General features: G+C 40.4%; 1 protein-coding gene across 1 annotated transcript in view; it reads left to right on the forward strand.

Moving 5' to 3' along the window:
- CSMD1 (CUB and Sushi multiple domains 1) overlaps positions 1–22459 on the forward strand; it is a 1580412-nt gene that overhangs the window by 1557277 nt on the left and 676 nt on the right. The window contains exons 63-69 of the mRNA XM_040643176.1: positions 2697–2808; positions 4695–4874; positions 6169–6213; positions 8726–8887; positions 11300–11412; positions 12232–12319; positions 19016–19148. Of these exons, the coding sequence (XP_040499110.1) occupies positions 2697–2808; positions 4695–4874; positions 6169–6213; positions 8726–8887; positions 11300–11412; positions 12232–12319; positions 19016–19148 (833 nt within the window). The remainder of the gene's footprint in view (positions 1–2696; positions 2809–4694; positions 4875–6168; positions 6214–8725; positions 8888–11299; positions 11413–12231; positions 12320–19015; positions 19149–22459) is intronic.

Genomic DNA, 22459 nt, shown 5'->3' on the forward strand with positions numbered 1-22459 from the left:
AAAGAATATTACATTTTAGAGACAAAAACAGGAGAAAATGCATTCAGGCCCCTTAGCGTAAGCTTATGTGCTGATACTTCTCTTCTGTGTGATCTCTCTATATGAATTACTGGCATGCTCAGTATTGCTTTTGACGTTCATTTGACTTTTTAAATAAGAGGTACGTGAACACTTTAGGTAATATTAGAGGAATACCTAAAAATGGAAGGTAATGAAGCTTGAAATAAAATGTTTCCACCATCTACAGTAATCTAGTGACTTAAGAGCTGTATGATGATGTGGCTTTGAAAGCCCAAGTTAAATATGTGTAGTGCTTTTAAGTTAGGGATCCCATTAATTCAGAATAAAAGACTTTTTTCTTCAGGCATTTCCCCCCAGTCTCTTCTGAAACTTAAAATAGTCTCGTTGGGTTGGCTCTAACACACATTGGCTACTTCCTGATGACATTCTTACACCCCACAAAGGAACGTCTCACGGGTGCCTAATGAGTTAAATCTGGTGTATTTGATGTTAGGTCTCAAATATGGCCTCATCCTCAGGCGAATGCTTTCTGGCATCTAGAACTGTAATGCCACGTATATGGGAATCCTGGGAAATACCATATGTGAGTAATGCTATTGCTAACTCACCATTGGTTTTAGAACTTCTAAATCTGCCCCCAAAGTGCCCATGTGAAGTCAACATTTATGGGGACTGCATTCAGCAACATATCCCTGGGATCTCTCTTAAGATACTAAGAGGGGTGGATAAATTTCTCACGCCTCTTATAACAAAATAAAGTTACACCAATAAGAATGATACGTTGTATCCAAAAAGCAAGATTTGCTAACAATTCAAAGACACAGATGTCATCTTTTCAAGAGGTGCCGGACACCATCAGAGGCATCTCCCCAAAATGTTTTTTTTTTCCTTTCTTTTCATCAGGACATATGAAGTTTTGAATATAACAGATGTTTGTTTGTTTTCCTCAGCACTGTATTCTGAAACATACTCATGCAGAGTGAGCCATTTAGTCTTAGAACCTCCCATGCCCTGCTGTGTTAATTATGCAATTTAAATGACTACCCTCCAGTCTCCAGCCCTCCACGTCCCATCAATTCATAAACACCAGGTGAACTTACAGCGATCAGACTGGGGTGGCCAGGGACCTTCTGCTGAAAGATATTTTATTGAGAAGGACACTGTATTTTCTTCCTACCACTCCATGAGAGAGGCTTTCCTTTATCTTCCTCCTACCGAATAATATAGCGTATTTGCCAGGAGGTCTGATGAGGTCAGTGACATGCTGACAAGGGAATTTGAGGGAGGTCATCCTGACAGGTGATGGATTAACCTTTTCTCACCTCTAAATCGCAAATCCGTTATTCCTTTGCAGTTTAGATAAATTTGAATTTTTTTTTCTAATATAAATTCCGATTCCTACATTTAGGTGTCAATAGTAAGGAATAGCTATGTTTTTCTGACATTCTTCATCACTACTCAGTGTAGCAACTATTACCACACGAGTTACTCATAGTTATTCTTCCCCAAATCCCAATGAGGGAGATAAGGACTGGCCCAGATGAGAAACCAAAGGTAGAGGAATGAACGAACGGGTCTGACTCCTCAGAGCAAGGACCAGGATGGACTCTTCACCTGTACACTCATTTGGCTTCGTAATTAATGCCTTCGGAACAGGCTTGGTCCCACTCACAACTACAGAGCGTGTGAATCTCCCTTTCAGGCATAAACCACCTCTCTGTGAGCTCATTTCTTTTCCCTTTTCTCTTCCCCCCAACCTGGTCCCATATCCCAGGTGTAAGTGGTCAGGGAAGATGTTTGATTCCCTTCAACACATGACCCTAACTCATCCTCTAACAACACATTGACAGACCACCGCAAACTTCCCTTCGAGTCACATCCAGTTAGGGAAGGAAGGCAGATTAATATACAGGTACTTCCGGAACGTTGTCATAAGCAGCATACGATGCATTCTTGAAGTTAGGAAAGAATGTGCAGAGGAAGTGAAATTTAGTAAAATATCGAGAATTAAGGGGTGGGGGAGGTTAGCTTCGGATGGTCTAGAGGGAAGATGTTTCAGGCATGCAGGTGACCATAAATAGTTCATATACCTGAGGCTTCGGGAGGACAGGTTGAGTTTTGAGATATTCTACAATAGAGCAGGAGTTGGCCAGTTCCCAGAAGTGTTAACAAAAGTACATATTGCATGGTGCACTGGGTGTTATATGCAAATAATGAATCATGGAACACTACATCAAAAACTAAGGATATACTGAATGGTGACAACATAACATAATAAAAAATTATTATAAAAATAAAATAAAATGCATTTGCTTAAATAAAAAAAGTAATTTGCTAAATATACCAACTGGTGTAGCAGGGGGAAAAAGTGGAAAAGGGAAAAACAATCATCATTACAAATCAAAGAGAGGAAGGGCTGAAATGAAAGAGAAAAAGCATCCTTTCATTATCAAAATAAACTCCCTCTTAACTGCCCACAAATCACTGAGTCTAATGGGATCTTTCCTCACGCACCGAGCCGCCTAGCCTTAACACACACCGCGAACAACAACGGCCTGATGTTGATGAGAAGTGTCACTGGTGTATCTTACCCTGGAATGAGCTTTCCAGCATGTTGTCTTTATATCGCTTACGCCCATTCTGCCCCCGAAGCTAATGTTGGATTTCCTCTGTAGGTTGGAAGCACCGTGTTTTTCAGGTGCAGAAAAGGTTACCACATTCAAGGTTCGACGACTCGCACTTGCCTTGCCAATTTAACTTGGAGTGGCATTCAGACTGAGTGTATACGTAAGTGTGATTTCTTACACCATAGCCCGCAACGGCTTATTTACTCTCAAACGTCTGGGAAGGGTTTACCCACAAGGGAAATAACGAAGAACTGCCTTATTTTTCTTTCTTTGATCGTCTTTCTCTAAGCCAGAATTTCTCAGAGTTTGATTCCCTAGAACCAGCAGCAGCAGCGTCACGTGCGAGTGTGGTAGTAATTTGAATCCTCAAGCTGCACCCCCAGACCTTCAGAATCAGAAACTCGGGGGCTGGGGTATGGGTGGGAACCAAGAGGAGGGACAGCCGTCTAAAATTCACCGGGCCCTCCAGGGGGTAACAGGGCACACTCAAGTCAAAGAACCTGCCCAAACCAAAGACAAATGAATGACATCAGTTACCCTCGCAGAAAGAAAGCTTTCATATGCATGCTATTCTTCTAGAATGTGTACATCAGATCATTAAAGAAGGGTAAAATGGATCACGGAATATGTCACAATATTTTTTTTAAAGATTTTATTTATTTATTCGACAGAGATAGAGACAGCCAGCGAGAGAGGGAACACAAGCAGGGGGAGTGGGAGAGGAAGAAGCAGGCTCATAGTGGAGGAGCCTGATGTGGGGCTCGATCCCATAACACCAGGATCACGCCCTGAGCCGAAGGCAGACGCTTAACCGCTGTGCCACCCAGGCGCCCCGGAATATGTCACAATATTAATAGAAATATCTTACATGTTATTTTTGAAGTCTATATGAATTGATCATTCAAATCATTACTTAGGACCAAATTTTATTTTGTGACTTAATCATGAGAAATAGAAGAAATGTTATAGGAATCATCTGTAAGCCAATATTCCATCCTCTGTCAATTTAGCGATATATAGAATCTTACTCTTACTGTTAAACCTAAAAAAATAGAATGTTGTGAAAAATTATTTTAATAGTATATAAGATGTGATTTTTTCTGTACTTATTTGCCAATATTAAATGTGTATTTATTTCAAAGTTATCATTGCTAATACTCTAGTCAAAGTATATATATGGATATTGTATGCACAAGGATAGCATATATGTGTATATATATGTGTGTGTGTGTCTGTGTAGCTTGGGGCTTACTAATATCAGATATTCATATGTTGAAAATTTACCGAAGTACAAAATATTATGATACTTTAAACAATTGTGGTCGTAATTGTAATATTCTCAACTTGTTTTATAATTATCTGCCAAGTCCTTTACTTGAGACATATATGTGAACTTTATAAAGAATGAGAAGTCACTTGAGGTTTAAACATTGCAGTCTTATTCACTCCTAAATTAGATTTTAAGGGAAACAAGGATCTATGATATTTCAGTTAGGTATCTAAACACACATCAAGTTTTTACCAAAATTTACGAGTCATTTAATTTAATAATGAATTTGTTAGCTGCCATCAGACAAAAACCAAGGCATATTTCTAAATATGTGCCAATCGTGTTTAGCTTATAGGACTCGTCTTTTAAGGCGATTTAACACATTATCTCTCTTAATAGTATCTCAGAAGTGATCTATTTATTTCAATACTATGATTTATATTCTAATTTCTACATACAATTAATTGTACACACTTAAATGTAGAGAGGGAGATTAGATAAATGGATAGATAGATAGATAGATAGATAGATGCTTAGAGGGAAGGATGGAGGGAGGGATCGTAGAGACAGCTGGCAAATCCCAAGCGTTCATTATATTAAAAGTTGCAGAGAATATTGGGAATATTTAAAGCCACCGTATTCAGAATTTTGAGTTGTATTTTTGAGTTTACAGTCATTTCCAAGTTTTGCCGTATTTCCTTATTTCTTTAGATGCTATGCTAACTCTATCACAAACAACGCTTCAGTGTTTTCTAATGAAATACATGCCGTTTCAGCACACGCCTGCAGACAGCCAGAGACGCCAGCCCACGCGGACGTGAGAGCGATCGATCTCCCCACCTTTGGTTACACCTTAGTGTACACCTGTCATCCGGGCTTTTTCCTCGCGGCCGGGTCCGAGCACAGGACGTGTAAAGCAGATATGAAATGGACAGGAAAATCACCTGTCTGTAAAAGTAAGTCACTGATGAGGGAGTGAACACACATCCCTGCAGAGCAAAGAGGAGCTTCGGCAGCCCATCAGGCTAGCTTCCAGGTTTAAGATCCATCAGGAAACAGCATCATGGAAGTGATGTCAGTCACCCCAGCTGAATCTGTGTTCATGTGGTGAGCTGTGTGTGTGGACGTGTGCGTAGTAAGTGTTTGGTACAATGGAGGCATAGTTGGAGTAGACATGCAGATAGTAGTATTTGCTCTTCACACTTTAAGCCATGGAGAGAACCTGTTTGCTTCTAGAAAAGCATAATGAGTTAAAAGGACAAGAACTTGCACCATAGTTTTGGAAAACATACATTTTTTAAATGAAGATGGGCAAACATCACCAAGCTTTGGTGAATATATAAATTAAACTTTTTTTTTTTTTTTAAGACCACAAGCTGTTTGGTGGTGGAATATACATTTATGTATGCTTTACACTGGTTCAATTTTTTTTAATTATAAAAGCAATTAGCATGAAAATGGATTAATTACTCACAAATGTGTGTATTTACAAATAAAAGTAATAAATCTGGGTTGGATTTGACAATAGCTGACCTCTCAGATTCCCCACCGAACATAGATCATATAGGCATCAGACACTAAATAGCAAAAGCCAAAATTACAGAGTGTGATAAAATCTGTGACTTAAATTTTACTTCCTCGGAGCCTATTTATAGTTCTCAATTTAGGAATTCATAAGACATTTGTGCTTCCCTTGCCCTTCTCTGTCAGAAATGGAAGAATACAAACTTTAAAAAGGTAATTTGTAGTTTGACACAGAACTGTAAATGCTAAGATTTTGAGTTAAATCCAGCTTGATAGACCAAATTAAACACTCTGCAAGGGAAAAAAACATTTTGATGTTATTCCATATTGACTTGTACTTTCATTGATTTGGGTGAGGACTTGGAAAATTAAGAGAGGTTATGAAATTTTAGTCATTTTGTAGGCTACCTTTCCATTGCGGCCAGCGTACCCCAAACAGGAGTGAGCACACGGCCAAAAACCACCCTCGTTTGCAAGGCTCTCTGTTGTAACACAGCACACATCTTAGAGCTGCATTGCTTTGCACCAGTAATCTCTGTTTTTCTACGAACACAAAGGATATTCTGCTGTGAATACAGGGGTTTAACGTGGCTATGTATATGACATTCATATTTTGTAGAACTTCAAGAAATCTGGAGAAAGGAAAATTGCTTCAATTTGACATTTTTTCAGACTTATTCAAAAATACATGTTTTTGAAAATGATAATTTGTCTTTTTACTTGTAGGTAAAGGAGTGAGAGAAGTTAATGAAACAGTTACTAAAACTCCAGGTTTGTATACCAGAACAGTTCTAGATTTAAAGCCAATAAGTGACTTGTTCTCTGCTCTGCACAGTGAAACAAATTTTAACATGCAAATTTCTGATTCCATTAGTCCATGAACGAGTTAACATTTCAATTATGGAAAACAGCGAGTCTACACAGATTCCTCTTTCTTCCATAATGGTGGTTTGTTGATGGAATAACAAGACCTAGGAGGAATACCTTTGGCATTATGACACACCGTCTCATGAAAAGGGGCTTAGGCATCTTGTGGGCAGAACTGGACATAAAATATTGATAATAGAATGTGATATAATGGAGAGCCTTATAAAGAGGGTTGCGATTCTTTCCTCTAAACAGGAAGCAAATGTAAATGAAGCATTGTGACAGCATCACCTGTCCCCTTGAGCAGCACAAATGTGGAGCTCCATTTTTTTTTCCAAGTATCTCCCGATGCAGGCATCCTCTGCCTCCTGAAATGTTCATTATTGCTCTTGGTTGTATGTGGTGCGTTGCAAAATGCAGGACACAGAAAATCGGAAAGATGCAGTCCTGTTTCCTAAGGAAGATGCTCACGACTCCAAATCACCCGCATAGTCTGTGTTACCAATATAGAGACTATTTTAATAATTCAGCGTGTCCCCAAATTATAACTGAAGTCAAGCTTTTTTTTTGTTTAACAGAAATAGAAAACTTCTAAATATATAAGGTCATTTCCCTAGTGTTTTCCTTATTCAGGTGTTCACACTGATTTCTTAGACAGGAAGGTCTAGTCTGACATCAGCTGTGGAGACCATTTATGTAATGCTCTTGTTGGGTCACAACGCTGTGTTACACCCTTCAGTCCCAGACGAGCGAAGTGCCCCAACATGATGAAAGGACTTTTTCCAGTGCACACCATGAAGTATAAAACCTACTTCTGAAAATCATTGTGAATGATTCTATTTCAATGTTAAATTCAAATCAAATACAGAAATCAGTACTCTTTATCGAGGAGCATTGTCTTCAGGGGAAGGAAACACGATCTGTTGTTGTGGTGGTGTGTTTGTTCCGTTTTTGTTTGCTTATTTTTTGTTTAAGAGACCGAAATACTCTCATACTTTATTTTGAAGATGCATCCATTCTCATCAGTACACCTCTTCTCATTCCCTCGGAAGGGTCTTGCTAATTGAATGTGGTCCTTTGTCGAGGTTGCACATCGTAACACACCTCAACGTCCGGTTGTGGTGTTACACTGCAAATGAGAAGGGCCCCAAAGGACCATCTTTGCCACGTTGCCCATGGCCATATTTGGATACAAACAAGCTGCCTCTCAGACATGGGTTGCACCTTACTGTACCCGGTGAGGCACGACCCATCCATCCAACACACCAGCCAAGAGTCTCACTTCAGTGAGGGGCTTGAACAAGTACATTAAAAGCTTCCCCTGAGGGGGCACATTCTAATTAAGGGAGGCAATCTTGACACGATTCTAAAGGCTATTAATTTTGGTAAAGAAAAAGAAAGTCTTCGGGTTTGCCATTGGAACCTAGACCCCTGTATGGCCACCGATGGACAGACAGAAGGGTCTGATGTCCCTTATCAATAAGCAAATGTGTTAGATGTCCATGCTGATATTGTTGTTTCTAACTTATTTAACTTTTAAAAGTTATTATTATTACAAGTTGAGTCTACCAAGAGCCACAGGAAGGGATGACAATTTCTTCTTCTTGAACTCCTCCGTGGCTAGGGTAGGTTTTGTGGGTGGAGCTGGTCTGGGAAGACAGGGAAATGGCCCTGAAAAGGAACCCATGAACACAGGCCCCATCGACGTGTGGGCTTATCATTGGTTGCTGCAAGTGGATTAGCTAAAAAAAACATATTTAGGGAGAAATGCGTCTTTCTCTACATACACGACATTTGACACCATTGGCTCTGACATCCTTAGCAATCCCAGGAGTGTTTTTCACAAGTGTGGAGGAGCATGGGTGAGTGGGTTGGGTTCTCCTTTCAAGGTAAAGCCCTCCAGACCCAGAGCAGCTCTGTCTTCATGAGCTGGGTGGATGTCTTCCCCCAGTGCTTTCAGTGCGAGCTTTCTGAGGGCGGGGAACTCCTGGCAGATGACACATGTCAGTTCTCTGAGCCTTCTGAGCCTTCCAAAGAGTCCACCTTGACGTTAATGAAGTATCAATAGTGGGTCAGCCAACATCTTCTCATTATAGCACAATAACATGCCCTCCTTGCGGCAGTACTGACTCACCATACACTCTGGCCTTGGCGGATCCGCTCAGACGGGAATGCTTTGGCCCCTAGAGGACTTCTCCAACAAATTAATGCACGAACGTGTATGTGCATCTCACAAAAATCTCCCTCCTCATTTCATTTCCATCACACGCTGTGAAGGGCCTGGGAGAGGCCATCTCTGTCCCCATCACCATCATGATCGTGATCTCTCACTCGACACTTCAGTATGCCTCTGTGTTGTAATCTCTCTCATTTTTCTGTGTGTGCTAACATTCATCTGGTTTTTTCCCCCCAACAGTTCCTTCCGATGTATTTTTTATCAATTCCGTGTGGAAGGGGTATTATGAATATTTAGGGAAAAGACAACCTGCAACTCTAACAGTTGACTGGTTCAATGCGTCGAGCAGTAAGGTGAATGCGACCTTCCTTGAAGCCTCTCAGGTGGAGCTGAAATTGACAGGTAGGCCCTGAGGTGTTTCCTTTTACGAGATGCAGAATGTGAGCAGAAGTGCACCTTTTATCCTCTCGGGGAGGAGGGAGCTAAGGTTGATTAAATGCTTATTAACATTACATTGGCTTTGCCTAAGCTGCATCTCATGAGATCCTCTCCGTAGCTGTGGTCGGTTGGTATTCTCATCTTTACAGACTACAAAACCAGTCTAGAAAATCGAATTAATTTGTTCCAGATTATGCACGTGACATACTGAGTCAAAGGTGTGAGATTTATATCCAGATATGGTTGTCTCCAAACTGTATTCTTATAGTATCCTTTTCTTCAACTCATGTGCTCCTCAGAAGTTTTTTTTTTTTGTCATCCCACTGTTAATAAAATATCAACAGCTCTGATTTAGATGCCAGACCCCATGTTAAGTACTTACATATATTATCTTTCTCATGCTTACCTCAATCCTATGATATGAGCATTCTTACCAGACACATTCTTTACTGATAACAGAGAGAAACAGAAAGAGAGAGAGACCCAGGCAAGTCCAGTGGCCCTCCTAAGATGACGTGGTCGAGGTAGCATTCGAACTCAGGAATCAGAATTTCAGAAATCGAGTCGATGCTCTTAACCGCTAAGATACAGTATCGCCTTTATGACTGTTCTAATGCCTTTTTTTTTTAATTTCATTTATGTCACTTCTTGCAACGATGTATCTTTTTCTACAGCCCCACCCCCATGAGGGCAGGGATTTGTCTGAGTTACCTACCAGGCCCAGCCTGGGTCTGAACATCAAGAGGCTCCCAAATGGCACCTGCTCTTTCTCTCATCACTAGACTGACACACGCTTGACCTTTAGAAAGTATTACAGCAGGTCAGCTTCCCCCCATTCTTCCCATTCCGCTTTCCTGCTTCCTGAAAGTGGGAAACATCTAAATGCCTGGATTTAGGAAAAACAAAGTCCTTTATACTCAGAGAGGTCTGGCAGGCATCTGATAGTGAGTTCGTGGTCTCCTGCCCCGCACACGGCTTCGTACCTTGAACCTGTAAATGGATACGTGATTCAGGCCACGGGCTCAAATCTACACATGTGTCAGAATCCACGGAGGAACTTCTAAAATATCCAGATCCCTGCGTCTTAGCCAGCAGCATGGATTAGTCTTTCTCTTCGTGGGGTTTGGATTTATTCTTCCCCCAAAGAAGATGCTGCCCTGTGAGTCTGATGCAGACAGCCTCCGCAGAGTGGAGTCGGGATGTCTGTGGTCCAGGCTCGGGAGGGTGTTTGCATAGCAAGCTGTTCCTGCCGAGTCTCGGTGGAGATGGAAGCTTCTGGGCCTGTGAACTGTGATTAGGAAGATGGTAGGGGAGGAAGGGAGTGGACAGGCGTGGAGTGTCAGCCGCCACACTGATACTCTGTCACTGCTGCCGTTGGATCAGCACAACAGACCTCATAAGCGTGTATCTCATTACGTCTACCGGTGGCTTATAGTCTTGGGGTGCAGAGTTTTAGAGGTTAAATTGGAGGCCAACAACACAGAGCTACTGAGGGTTGAAATGACTCCCGCCCAGAGTAAAGCCTCGGGCAGCCCCCTCTTGCCCTGGACCCTGAGCAATCAGTTCCCTGCACCCTGTGCTCCCACCAGCGGGACCAGTCCTGGGACAGTAGAGATCTGCTTCTCTGATTGAAGTTAATACGAGTTCACTGCTGTGTTCCCTGAAACTAGGTCCCTCCTTTGAACCTGTCTTCTCAGCACAGAGGACGTTTGGATGCGTTATTATCCATTTAATACTTGTTTGTTTGTTTCCTTATTTATCTGTTTCCTGGGAGTGGGGGTCCAGAGCTAGCCCTGGCTGTGGACACACTCCCTGCCGGTCTGGGCCACACCATGACCTCTCATCGCTGAGTGAGATTCTTAAGCTGGCATTCCAGCTGCCTCACAGGTGGCTGAGAGGTGTGACCGTCGAGTCCCGCCTGCCCAGAGTCGTGCTGGCGAGACAAGCATGCCCGACATGCTTTGTCCACCGCGCTGTTCATTTCATTTCAAAGGGTGTGATTCAGCCATAGAAGTAGCGGAATTTGCCCTTATGGTCATGGTCTCTCTGACCTCACAAATGAGGACGATATGAATTTAAAATGTGAGATTTAAAAAGAATAATATAATTGAATGTGTATTATCCTTATTCATTCTGTGGGATAAATATGTTGAATTTAATGAAATGGGTTGTACCCATTTAAGATGGGCAAGGACTTAAACAAGAAGTGCTTTTAAGGAAAACCAAAGTACCAAAGCTACGAATTAAGAATAAAAATAATTTGTTATTTTTAATATTATCTGTACCCTACTCCAAAGCAAACAGAATGACTGCCTGAGTTATTAACCCTTGCGAATTTCTACAATGTAAGAGTAGCTGACTTTGATTTTTTTGTAGGAGTTTACAAGAAAGAAGAGGCTCACTTACTACTGAAAGCATTTCAAATTAAAGGTCCCGCAGATATTTTTGTAAGCAAGTTTGAAAATGACAACTGGGGACTAGCTGGTTATGTAAGTACTTTATGTGGGGGACACTCACCCAGCACGGGGGTCTGATCTTTGCTGTGTGAGGTGAAGGAGGCCGCCAACAGGGGATTGCTGATGGGAGCCGTGTGGTGTCTGCCCCTTGAAAACGCATCATTCTCTCTGTTTCACTAACAGCATGGTCCTTTTACCTCTTCGTTTTAAGAAGGAAGAAACCTAGTTTCTGAAATGACAAATAAATGAGTAGTTATAGCTGGGGACAGAACAATAGCTTAGATCCATGTTCTGTGCTTAACACCACATTCCAGCAGAAATCTGAACACAGCCATTGGGTAACCACTCTAGAAGTTCAAATAATAATAATAATAATAATAATAATAATAATAATAATAATTCCCAGACACAGAGATTTCAGATGTCTTTTTGAGATCTTTCTTTGCAAGTCAACTGTCATGTGTGTTCTAATTCATTATCTGACATAAGAGTATACGGCCTCACGTGAGAGTCATCAGCCGAGAGCTGTGTCACCAAGTGATTTTTACCGTAATGTAGGTTATATAATAATTCATATAACTGTCCCCTTTACAAAGGATGGTTAACCTATGAATATGTTGTAAATTGTACTATTTCAACGTGAAAATGAGATGTCAAGAATGTAGATGTTAGTTTCAATTCACGTGTGTCTTTTCCAGTTTTTAACTGCTAATGTGTCACTGGAAGGAAGGACAAAAAACAAAAATATTTAACGTGTGATATCTGGCTGTGAGAAACACAATTATAGTATGATCGACATGAGTATTATTAATCCTCTCTATGCATTGTTTTCTTCCTTTTCATGCATATCAGGTGTCATCAGGACTTGAAAGAGGAGGATTTACTTTTCAAGGTGATATTCATGGAAAAGACTTTGGAAAATTCAAGCTCGAAAGGCAAGGTAACTGCTCTTATGTTATGTGTTGAAATCAAATGTCAATTTGGCCTTCAAATGATTGTGCTAAAAAGTAATGTACTGTAATGGTGACTAACATAATATAATAAAAAACATTAAAAAAAAGTAATGGGAAGGAACATAAACAGAAATAATGGAAGGGACGAACGGATTTTACAACAGAACAAAAAATAAATGCTATGAAGAGCACAACTGAGAAATGCAAAGCCGGAAACAGGCAATATGTATGCCAGATATGGAATTAATATCCTTACCCTAGAAAGCGATACTAAAAATATGGGGAAAGCATAGCAGAGATGAAACTCATTTAAAGAATCAAGCCAATGACATTGCTCTAAGAAAATTATCAGAGGAATTAGGAATGGCCAACAAACTATGAAAAAATCCTTAACTTAAAAAAAATGCATATTATGGTAACAAAGATTTTCCACCTTTAATTGCTAGAATGTCAAATTTTTGAAGCAATTGTTCTGGGGAACAGTAGATATGGCCACTGGGGTGCTCCATTTTGGGGGGTGTCTGAGTAGATAAGGACAATTTGATAACACCTTTCACCCAGCGTGTCTGATTTCAACCAGATGAATGTGAAAATTGTTCTTGAATCTCACACATCTATCATCAGAGAGTTGCTTAAGTAAATAATTTTATGCAATGTGTCATATTAAATAGGAAGCTAAATCTGATTCAGTATATTTCATTAAAGAAGTGAGGACAGTGTATTGACCTGCAGAGATATCCATGACTTCTATAGGGGAAAAAAAATTTACTGTAGATAGACCGACAGATAGGTCCTCCTTCCCATCTATCTCTACAACTTGATTTTTACCTTAGTAATTGGAGAGAGAAAATATATGAAAAAAAATCACTGGATTAGAATCTTACATCATCTACCAGCTGGTTTTGTAATGGGATGAGTTCTTCGTCTGACATTACAGTAGGGAAGTCAGTTCTGAATTGTTACCAAGATTAAGAGACAGTGTAAAGCATTTGCTTTGGGCTTGTTGAAGCTCTTCACTCATGAAAGTCACTGCTATCATTGTTGCTGACATGGATGAGAAAATGCCTTTTTGTAAGGAGATTAGTGCCACATTTCTCCTGAACAGAATAGGCTACTTTATGCTTTACTTGTAGAATACCACTAACATGATAATTTTCTAGAAAACACTATGCCCAGATAGGATTTTATACCAGAGCTGCCTTTCAGAGGCACTAGTATAGTATTCTGTGATGGTTGCCATCGATTACTCATTTCATAAGACTTTTATCAAGACACTGAAGGATTCCAAAGGAAAGGCATCCCAACCTGTATATTATTATATTTTTAAAAAATATGTGATGTGATGAGCACTGGGTGTTACATGCAACTGATGAATCATTGAACACTGAAACTAATGAGGTACTCCACGTTGGCTGATTGAATTTAAATTAAACAAAATGAAAAATAAAAAATAAAAAAATACTTGATCAAAAAGAATAATCATGAAATACTCAAATCATGAAATACACCATTCCAAATGCAGTGCTTCTAAATAAAGAGCTTTAAATTATAATGTCAGCCATGGTGGAGATGGTGCTTTAAATTGGGTTATGTTATTTTGAGGTAATGAAATAGAATAAATGCATTGGACCAACACTAATGACAAGTAAAGTTTTCTCTTGCTCTAAGCCAAATCCCTGCAGTTATCTGTTCTCCTTTCTCCCTGGGCGCACGCTCTAGTAATTCCACTGAAGGATGCCCCGGTGAGCTGTACGAGATACCCTGTGGCTGTCTAGGTTTACTCATCCGAGGAGGCTGGCCTGCACTATCACTGTGCTGTTGCAGATTTCCTTACCTGACACCATTCCTTTCTAATCTAACAAAATAACAGCTTGCTTTAACAAGTAATCTTTATTCTTGTGTGATGATGCGCTTATTGTCAGGAAGAACGGTTTGCCTCACAAATAATTTGAATCCCAAGCAAGCCTCCCCTTCAACTAATTAGAAAAGTTGCGTTTCAATATGCTTCACCAGTGACCTTTCATCTCAGATTTGGCTAAACCCTATTTTTATGGATAAAAATAAACAACCTCTTCACTGTCTCCAGGCAGTGGATAAATGGGAAGAAAGTGATGACTGTTAAGTGGATACTAACCCAAGTTGGGTTGAAAGGCCACTCTAATGCAAAAACGCGTGTAAGAAACTGAATGATGGGCTGGTTTTCCCATTTAAACTGAGTTGCCCCGCCCCCAACCCCAGGTACACACACACACACACACACACACACACACAGAATGGAAGAAAAGCAGTGTAAAGTTTACATCTGATAAGTATCCAGAATATATAAAGGGCTCATATGGTTCAATAATAGAGGCAAATACCCTAACTAAAAAGATGGCAAAGGGTTTGAATCGACATCTTTCCAAATACCCACAAATGAAATATGCACCTGAAAAGATGCTCAGCGCCATGAGTCATTCGGGGAACATAGACGAAACCGGGTTGAGACTCCGCCTCACAAGCTCCAGGATGGCAGCGACCACACAGACAAGCGTGGCGAAAGCGTGGAGACACTGGAACTCTCGTACTTGGAGAGGGGCGTGTGTACGTGGTCCAGCTGCTGTGGGAAACTGTCTGATCACCAAACAGTTCGACATAAAGTCACCCTGAGATGCAGCCACTCCACTCCTACAGGTATGGCTGACAGAACACGTGTGAGAACACGTGTTCACACGGGAGGTGCACACAACGCCTATAGCAGCATTATTTCTAGCAGCTCGAACCCTGACGCCCCCCGGAGGCCCATCAGCTGATGAACAGATGAAGAAAATGCAGTGTATCCCTACAATGGAATGTTATCTTGAAGACCTTAGGCTGAGTGGGAGGAACCATTCACGAAGAAAAGCCCACATGTTGTATGATTCCATTTTATGAACGGCCCAGAGCAGGCAGATCTGCAGAGGGAGAGAGCAGCCGAGTGATTGCCTGGAGCTGGAGGTTGGAGGGTGAGGGACGACCTCCAAGGGACACTGGGTTTCCTTTAGGGGAGATGGCAGTGTTCTCAAATAAAATCTTAGCGATGATGGAAACACCTTGTGAATATTCCAAAAAAAAAAAAAAAACAACTTTGGACTGTATCTGCATTTTATTACTACTCTTATATGTGTTTTACTTACTATTGAAGTAGAATTGACAGACAATGTTATGTTACTTTCAGGTGCACAGTATAGTGTTTCGACAAGCCTGTTCGTTACTCATGCTCATTACGATAAACCTGGTCACCATACGACATTATTAAAATATTAGTCACAGTATCCTCCATGCTGTGCTTTTCATCTCTGTGACTTCTTTATTTTATAACTGGAGGTTTGTCCCTCCTAATCCCCTTCATCTATTTCAACTATCCCCCCACCCACCTCCCTTCTGGCAACCATGACGTTGTTCTCAATTTAAGGGTCTGTTTGCTTTTTGTTTGTTTTTAGATTGCACGTAGAAGGGACATCATCTGGTATTTGTCTTTCTCTCACTTATTTCACTTAACATAATACCCTCAAGGGCCATTCGTGTTGTCCCAAATGGCAAGAGCTCCTTCTTTTTTTTAACTAAGTAATATTCCATGCTCTGTGTGTGTGTGCGTGTGTGCGTGTGTGTGTACACATGTATGTATATCATACACACACATATAAGTCACATCATCTTTGTCTTAATAGATTCATGTGTACTTTGGGTGAATTCTCTGGTATGTGCATTTCTTTCAATAATGATCTTTGAAAAAACTGAGTGGACCAGCTTATAACGTTCAAGACATGCTCACCTTCATTCTTGAGCAAAGAAATGTCAGTGAGAAACTAGGGATATGCTGTGCTTGATTTGTCAGAGCAGCGATTGTATCAATAGTATGAAGAAGGAGGGCCGATGGGAGGAGAGGGAAGGGTAGAGGAGGAGGCTGGCAGGTGGATATTACACAGTTGTCCGAGTGTTTTTGTAGTAGCCCTCATAAAATAAAGGTTGAAATGAAATTGGAGCACCGCTTTGGAGGACAATCAGGTAAGCTACAGCAACATTGAAAGTTACAAATTCTGTTAGGCAATGATTCTACTTGGTATCATTTATCCTGTATAGTTAGACTCTTACTGATGTATAGCTATAGAAAAAAAGATTTCATTGCAGTGGTAGAAAAATACTAGAAATGGCCTAAATGTCCTTCAAAGGTAGAGTGGCTGAAAAAATTCTGGCATATCCAATTAATAAAATACTATACACCTAAAAAATAAATCTAATTCATATGTACTGATGAAAAAATTTCAAAGAATTATGGTTAAGTTTAAAAAGCTAAATACAAAAAATGTATATAATATTCCTGTTTTTTAGAGAAGTATGAAAGAGAAATAAACATATATTAATAGTACATTGCTGGAAAGCCATTAAAAAAACAGTTAACCATTAAGAGGAAGACTTGAGTAAAGGGCAAAGAGTGACCCTTTATTTCTGTTGTCCTTTATATTCTTTATGTTTATATCTTTTTATGCCATTTTAATTAATATATGTGCATGTATTACCCTTTAAATTATTGAAGCAGGAGTAAATAACTGAAATTAACCAGGAGCTCCTGATGGCATAATAATTTCAAAGTACAAGGACGCCCCATTGTGTAGTTCCCAAAGATCTCCTTTTATATCGCTCTGTGTCCTGACGCACGGTCTCTCGTGGCATGTCGTTTTTTTATGATTTTATTGATGAGAAGTCTGATACCTATGATGGTCAAAAATAGTCTTGTCTGCTGATAACAAAAAGTAACTTCGGTTAATTTAAGCGGAACACACATTTATTAGAATGAGGCAACGGGATTGACGGAATGCCAGAATCCTAGAGAATGAGGTGTGGTAACATCACAGAAACTCTTGCATGCTCACGTACCGTAAGCGTCAGGTCCCACTTGACAGACGCCATGTGAGCAACCACTGTGCCTGAGTTCTCTTGCAGGCACCGGGGATTCAAGAGGAAAGCTAGCCATAGGCTCCCTGGCATGAGGGAGCTTCTGTTCTAGTAAACACGGGTCCCCGGGAACTTGTGCTGTGTGCCAGGCATCCTTCTAGGCAGTGAAGGTGTCCTGACATTTAAATATCACTGCGAATTAGTGGAGTTGGGGCCCCCAGAGTGGTATGCCTCAGCTTCCTGTGCCAGACGGTGTCACCCTGGTCCCAGGGCTCTGCCCGCTGCTGCTGGACCCATCACCAGGGGCACTCAGCGTTGGCCTCAAGGCTGTCCTAGTGCCACAGCCACGGGCTGGGTTCCCAACCATCTCAGGGTGTTCTGCACCCGCCACTCTGACTCAACGCCCAAGGTGGGGGCATCCAATGGGATGCGAGATTCAGAGAGAACCGGTATCTGGCATGTCCCCCTTCCATGGCAGGTGGCGAATGCATCTGAAAGTGAAATATTACATCCGTTTCATATGTGCTGATAAGGAAGGATCTCAAAGAAATATGGTTAAGTTACAAAGAGCCAACCTCAATGATAAAATGTATTAGAAATACATTATAAAATATTAGACCTTAAGATGGTAGGGAGTAGCATAATCCTGCATCTGTCAAAGGAATGACAGATCACATTATTGCAATGTTTTTAATGTGAAAATGAGAATTTTTATGTAGAAAGCTATTTAAGTATGTGTAATATTTGATTGTTTATTTGCATTTATGGTTTGTGAAAAAAAAGTGAAACAAAACTTCTCTTTTATTTAACATTCCTTAAATTCTGGAAATATACTTACAAACCCAGGTCAGCTTATTTGGAACAGTTCTGCTATATTCAGATGACCCTAATCATAATCCATTACACATGCGCAGTGACTGAGCTCATGCGATTAAGCCAAATACATTTCAAAATGTGTTTTATGAGTCAACTCTTTAGAACAAACTTCCTTATTTGGCAATAATTGCTTAATAAATGTTTTCTCATTTGATTTCAATGTTTGCATCACTCTCAGCGTCCTGCATCTATTTGCCACTATGCAGATACAGATTATAAATTCATGACCATGTCACCTTCATGACGTTTGAGATGCTTACACTGCCTTCCCTTCTAATGGACAGAAATCATGCTTTATCACTCTTCTGTGTCCTCATGGAAACTTGCCGGATGACATTGAGCTATAGTCTTCTTTTGTGTACTCTTAAACTCAAATGAGTTTTGCAATCTACCTGAAAAAATAGAGATTACACCAACATAGTCACAAATGGAGAATGAAACGCCATGGATATAGACACCTGGAATATTTATGTAATTTCAACAAGTTCTATTTTGCTAAGTCTGTGTCTTAGGACAGGGGAAAATAGCCAGCGCTTTCCCTCTCTGCACATAGATGGTGCCACATAGATGCTTTCAGCTAGTTTTTGTGCACCTGTAAATATCTGTAATTGAAAGTCAAAGCCAGAATGTATGCTACCCCTTTTGCCTTCCTCACATTTGACAGGTGGGATTCTTTCATAGTGCCTTGAATGTCATTAAGGAATCGTTTTTTGTCACTCGATCATTAACATAGATGTTAGAATCTTTCAAAAAGAGTATCCGTTTATCTGTGGAATTGCGACTCCTTCCGCTTCTTGTAGGGTTTGGACCCATTTATAAAATTTATCATAGGTGTGTGTTTGTGTAAATAGAAGTACAGTACCTGTAAATTAATTATCCCTTTTATTTTCCAGATCCCTTAAAATCTGATCAGGACTCTTCGAATCATGACCACGGCACCAGCAGTGGCTCTGTCGCGGCTGCCATCCTGGTCCCATTCTTTGCTCTAATTTTGTCAGGGTTTGCATTTTATCTCTACAAACACAGGTACTGTGGAAACGCCGGCGGTGTGAAAGTGCTGTGCGTGTAGAGCCTGGTCTGGTGACCATGCGTCCACTCACGCGTTTGCGTGCCGCGTGCACGCCCGTGTATACAGCTCCGCAGCATTCTCTCTGACATGAAGGATGCTCGCACGGCAAGGCGTAACCTTGCTTTGTTTGCCATGCTTTCTCAGCAGGCCAAGTTTGAGTAATGAGCTTTAGGAGAATAAATAAATGGCTTAAGAAATCACATGCTTGGGGTCATAGTCAATTGAAAAATCCAGTGAAAGATGCTTTTTTCCACTTTCGAGGTCCACAGCCAGCCATCAGGGGCATTACGGTGATATTTCCACCTTCCAGCAGAAGATGGAACAGAACGCTCTTTATGGCCACTTTCAACTCCATGAATCTGTGATCTATAAGCCATTGGTTTACTCCTTTCTGCAGCAGATACAAATTGAGCTCTCACTATGTATTCAGAGATATCACATGTTCCAGCTCTTGAAACAGTGTTCTATCAATTAATTTGCATATTCCTACTAACTGAAAAATGTCAAAACTTGAGAAAAACAACTTTAATGAAATAGATCCTTTCCTTGGAGTTAATGTGAATGCCCCCCCAACCCCCCCCCAAAAAAAGCAAAAATAAATTGTGGAGGAATTAAGTCCTTAAACATTTTGTCTTTATCTGTATAATATATTTCCTAGAAGAATATAGCATATGACAAAATGTTCTAAAATACTATCTGGAATAGTGGCATTCCCCACATATAATAATAAAACTAAAAAAAAAAAAAGGCAAAACAAAACCAAAAAAAAAAAAAAAAAAAACAACCTCTGTGATTCCCTAAAATAAGATTAAAGTATGTTAACTGTGTTCAGCATTCATTTATATAATGCAGATATTTCTATTTAATCGTGGTTTAAAAGAAGAAAAACTGGTGTAAGGATTTTTTTTAATGACTCATAGAATAGCTTTACATATCTGCTTTCTTATGCTTTTAAAAATATATAAAATAGTAAGAATGTTACTTCAAACATGTTGCATAGCTGCCTACACGGATATCTTCACTTCCCTGTGGTTGGTAACGGACTTACTTTAAAAATACAATGTGATGAAAGGAATCTCAGATGGTACTTACAGAATTAAAGTTTGGCTCAACTGTATTAGTTAATTATTATTATTTTTTGAGAAAACAACATTCTCTGCACACAGGCCTGGTGAGCCTTATCCTCAAATTTCTCCTTGGGGCTTGTCAAAATGGAAATTAAAAAAAAAAAAACAACAACAACAATTATCGCAGCACTTTATCCAATAAAATACCATCCTTAGAAGTGTTTCTCTTCTTAAAGAAGTATAAATTACAAATATATTTTCTTTCACAAGTTTCTCTAGGAGCCACAATACCCTTACAGATACACATACAGTAGGAATTTATAATTCCTACAAATTCATTTTTGCTTTTTGTTGTGGCTGGCAACCCTGTTAACCCCTAGGGAAATGTGCAGTCCATTAAAGTTCTTTCTCCCCACCTTTTGACATCTCTGTCCATAGGGGAGTCTTTGGAAGCTTCCTGAAGTCTCCTCTGCCCAGACCCACGTGTGGGAGTCAGACTGTGTCCCCATCTGCCTGCGAGTTTTGCCTCGATGAGCCTCCCAGTGAGGCAGATCTTTATACGAGTCTCAGAGAAAGCTCGTTTCAGCACCTCACTGAGCCTTTCCAAAGATAACCCTATACAATTACATTTACATATGTAATACATATGTATGTAATACATACATACATATACATAAACCAGCACTTCTGATGATATCTTAATTTTAAGACAACACAGTATTGGGGAATATTCAATATATATATCACACCTGTAGTCTTCCAACCTCAGACGCTTCCCTACGACGTTCAGTATTCCGTGCCTCTGGGAGGGAGATATCACTTACTTGTTTTGTGAATTTGATCGCTTCTTTGCATTTCCACGCCTGTGGGCTGGCGGGGGTTTAATCTCAGCGTGTCTGGCTCTCCACGTGGCTTGTCACCCAAGAGGCTACCCTGTGTCTAGGACGTGACAGAAGGCTGTCTGATCTCGTGGCTCTCGAGAGCCATTAAGCCACTGTGACTTCTGAATCCGTAGGCTCTTGTAGTTCTCTGGTTCTGTGCCATATGAGGAATTGGGGGATTTCTGCACAAGCAGGCGGGCCATGCCTGCTCACCCAGGCGTGTCATGAATTTATTTGCTTTTGAGTTGTTGCCATGCACTCAGGGAACGCACCGACCTATTAGCTTTCCCTACACTCGCTCCTTACCCTCTACGGATGTCAAAGTTCCTTAACCAGTTGGCTCTGTATTTCTCAGTGAAAACTTTGTTCCCGCTTATTTCTGAGTTTCTCTCACTACTGTCTGCTTGGAATCGTTTCCTCAATCAGACCCAGAGCTTCTGACTGAGGACTTCCACCTGGCTGTTGTGCACACGATTCCTTCTCTGCAGTCCCAGCGTCCCATCCAACTCTGTGGGGCTTCCCCGGCAGTGCCAGGGTGGTGACCCCTGACCTGGGAGATGATATGGGGATTTTGCCAGCTTTCAACTTCATTAATGTTTGGCTGAATTTGTTTATTAACTTTTGCTGCTGGAACATTTTTTAAGTTCAAAGTCAAACACCCTCCCCAAGTCCTGGGGCAATTGCAAACTGCTTTTCTGCTGACAGAGACCTAATCTTCTGAAACTTACACACTTTGAATTCTCTTTTTCTCAATAAGCATGATGTCAATTAAGAAAATCTAGTAAATTACTAAAACAGAAGCATCATTAAATCCGATATCCGGTGATATTTTTACTAGTATGGGTATTTACATTAAAGTTCCGTTTTTACCACCTGGCATAGTTTTCTTATGTAATTCCTTCTGGAAAAGCTTGAGGGGTGGCAGACTAGATAGCTGTATGTCTTTTACTTCTAAAAATCCTCCAATCTCTAATCTTAGGTCATACACAGGGGTTTTCTTTTAATTAGAAAATGTAATCAATAGTTTGGCAAAGAGTTCAATGTCTTCTCTGTAACTTGGTCACTGGCTATATTGCATTACAAAAATAGCTAGCATTTAGTGAACATTATAATAGCAGTGAACTGAAGTTTATGTTTCTCTTTTCCTTTAATCTGAACAGTCCTGAAGGGTTGGCATCTTGATTGAGCAGTCTTACTTTTTTTGGAGTAACTTCCCCAAGTTCAGATAACTTACAAGTGACAGACAAATGTCTAAACCCAAATCTGTCTGACTCTGGCTTTGACAATCTTCCCATTTTGTCAAGAGTATTCCTAGGAATC

This window comes from Ursus maritimus, unplaced genomic scaffold (genome assembly GCF_017311325.1).
Source record: "Ursus maritimus isolate PB19 unplaced genomic scaffold, ASM1731132v1 scaffold_28, whole genome shotgun sequence".
Taxonomy (NCBI): Eukaryota; Metazoa; Chordata; class Mammalia; order Carnivora; family Ursidae; genus Ursus; species Ursus maritimus.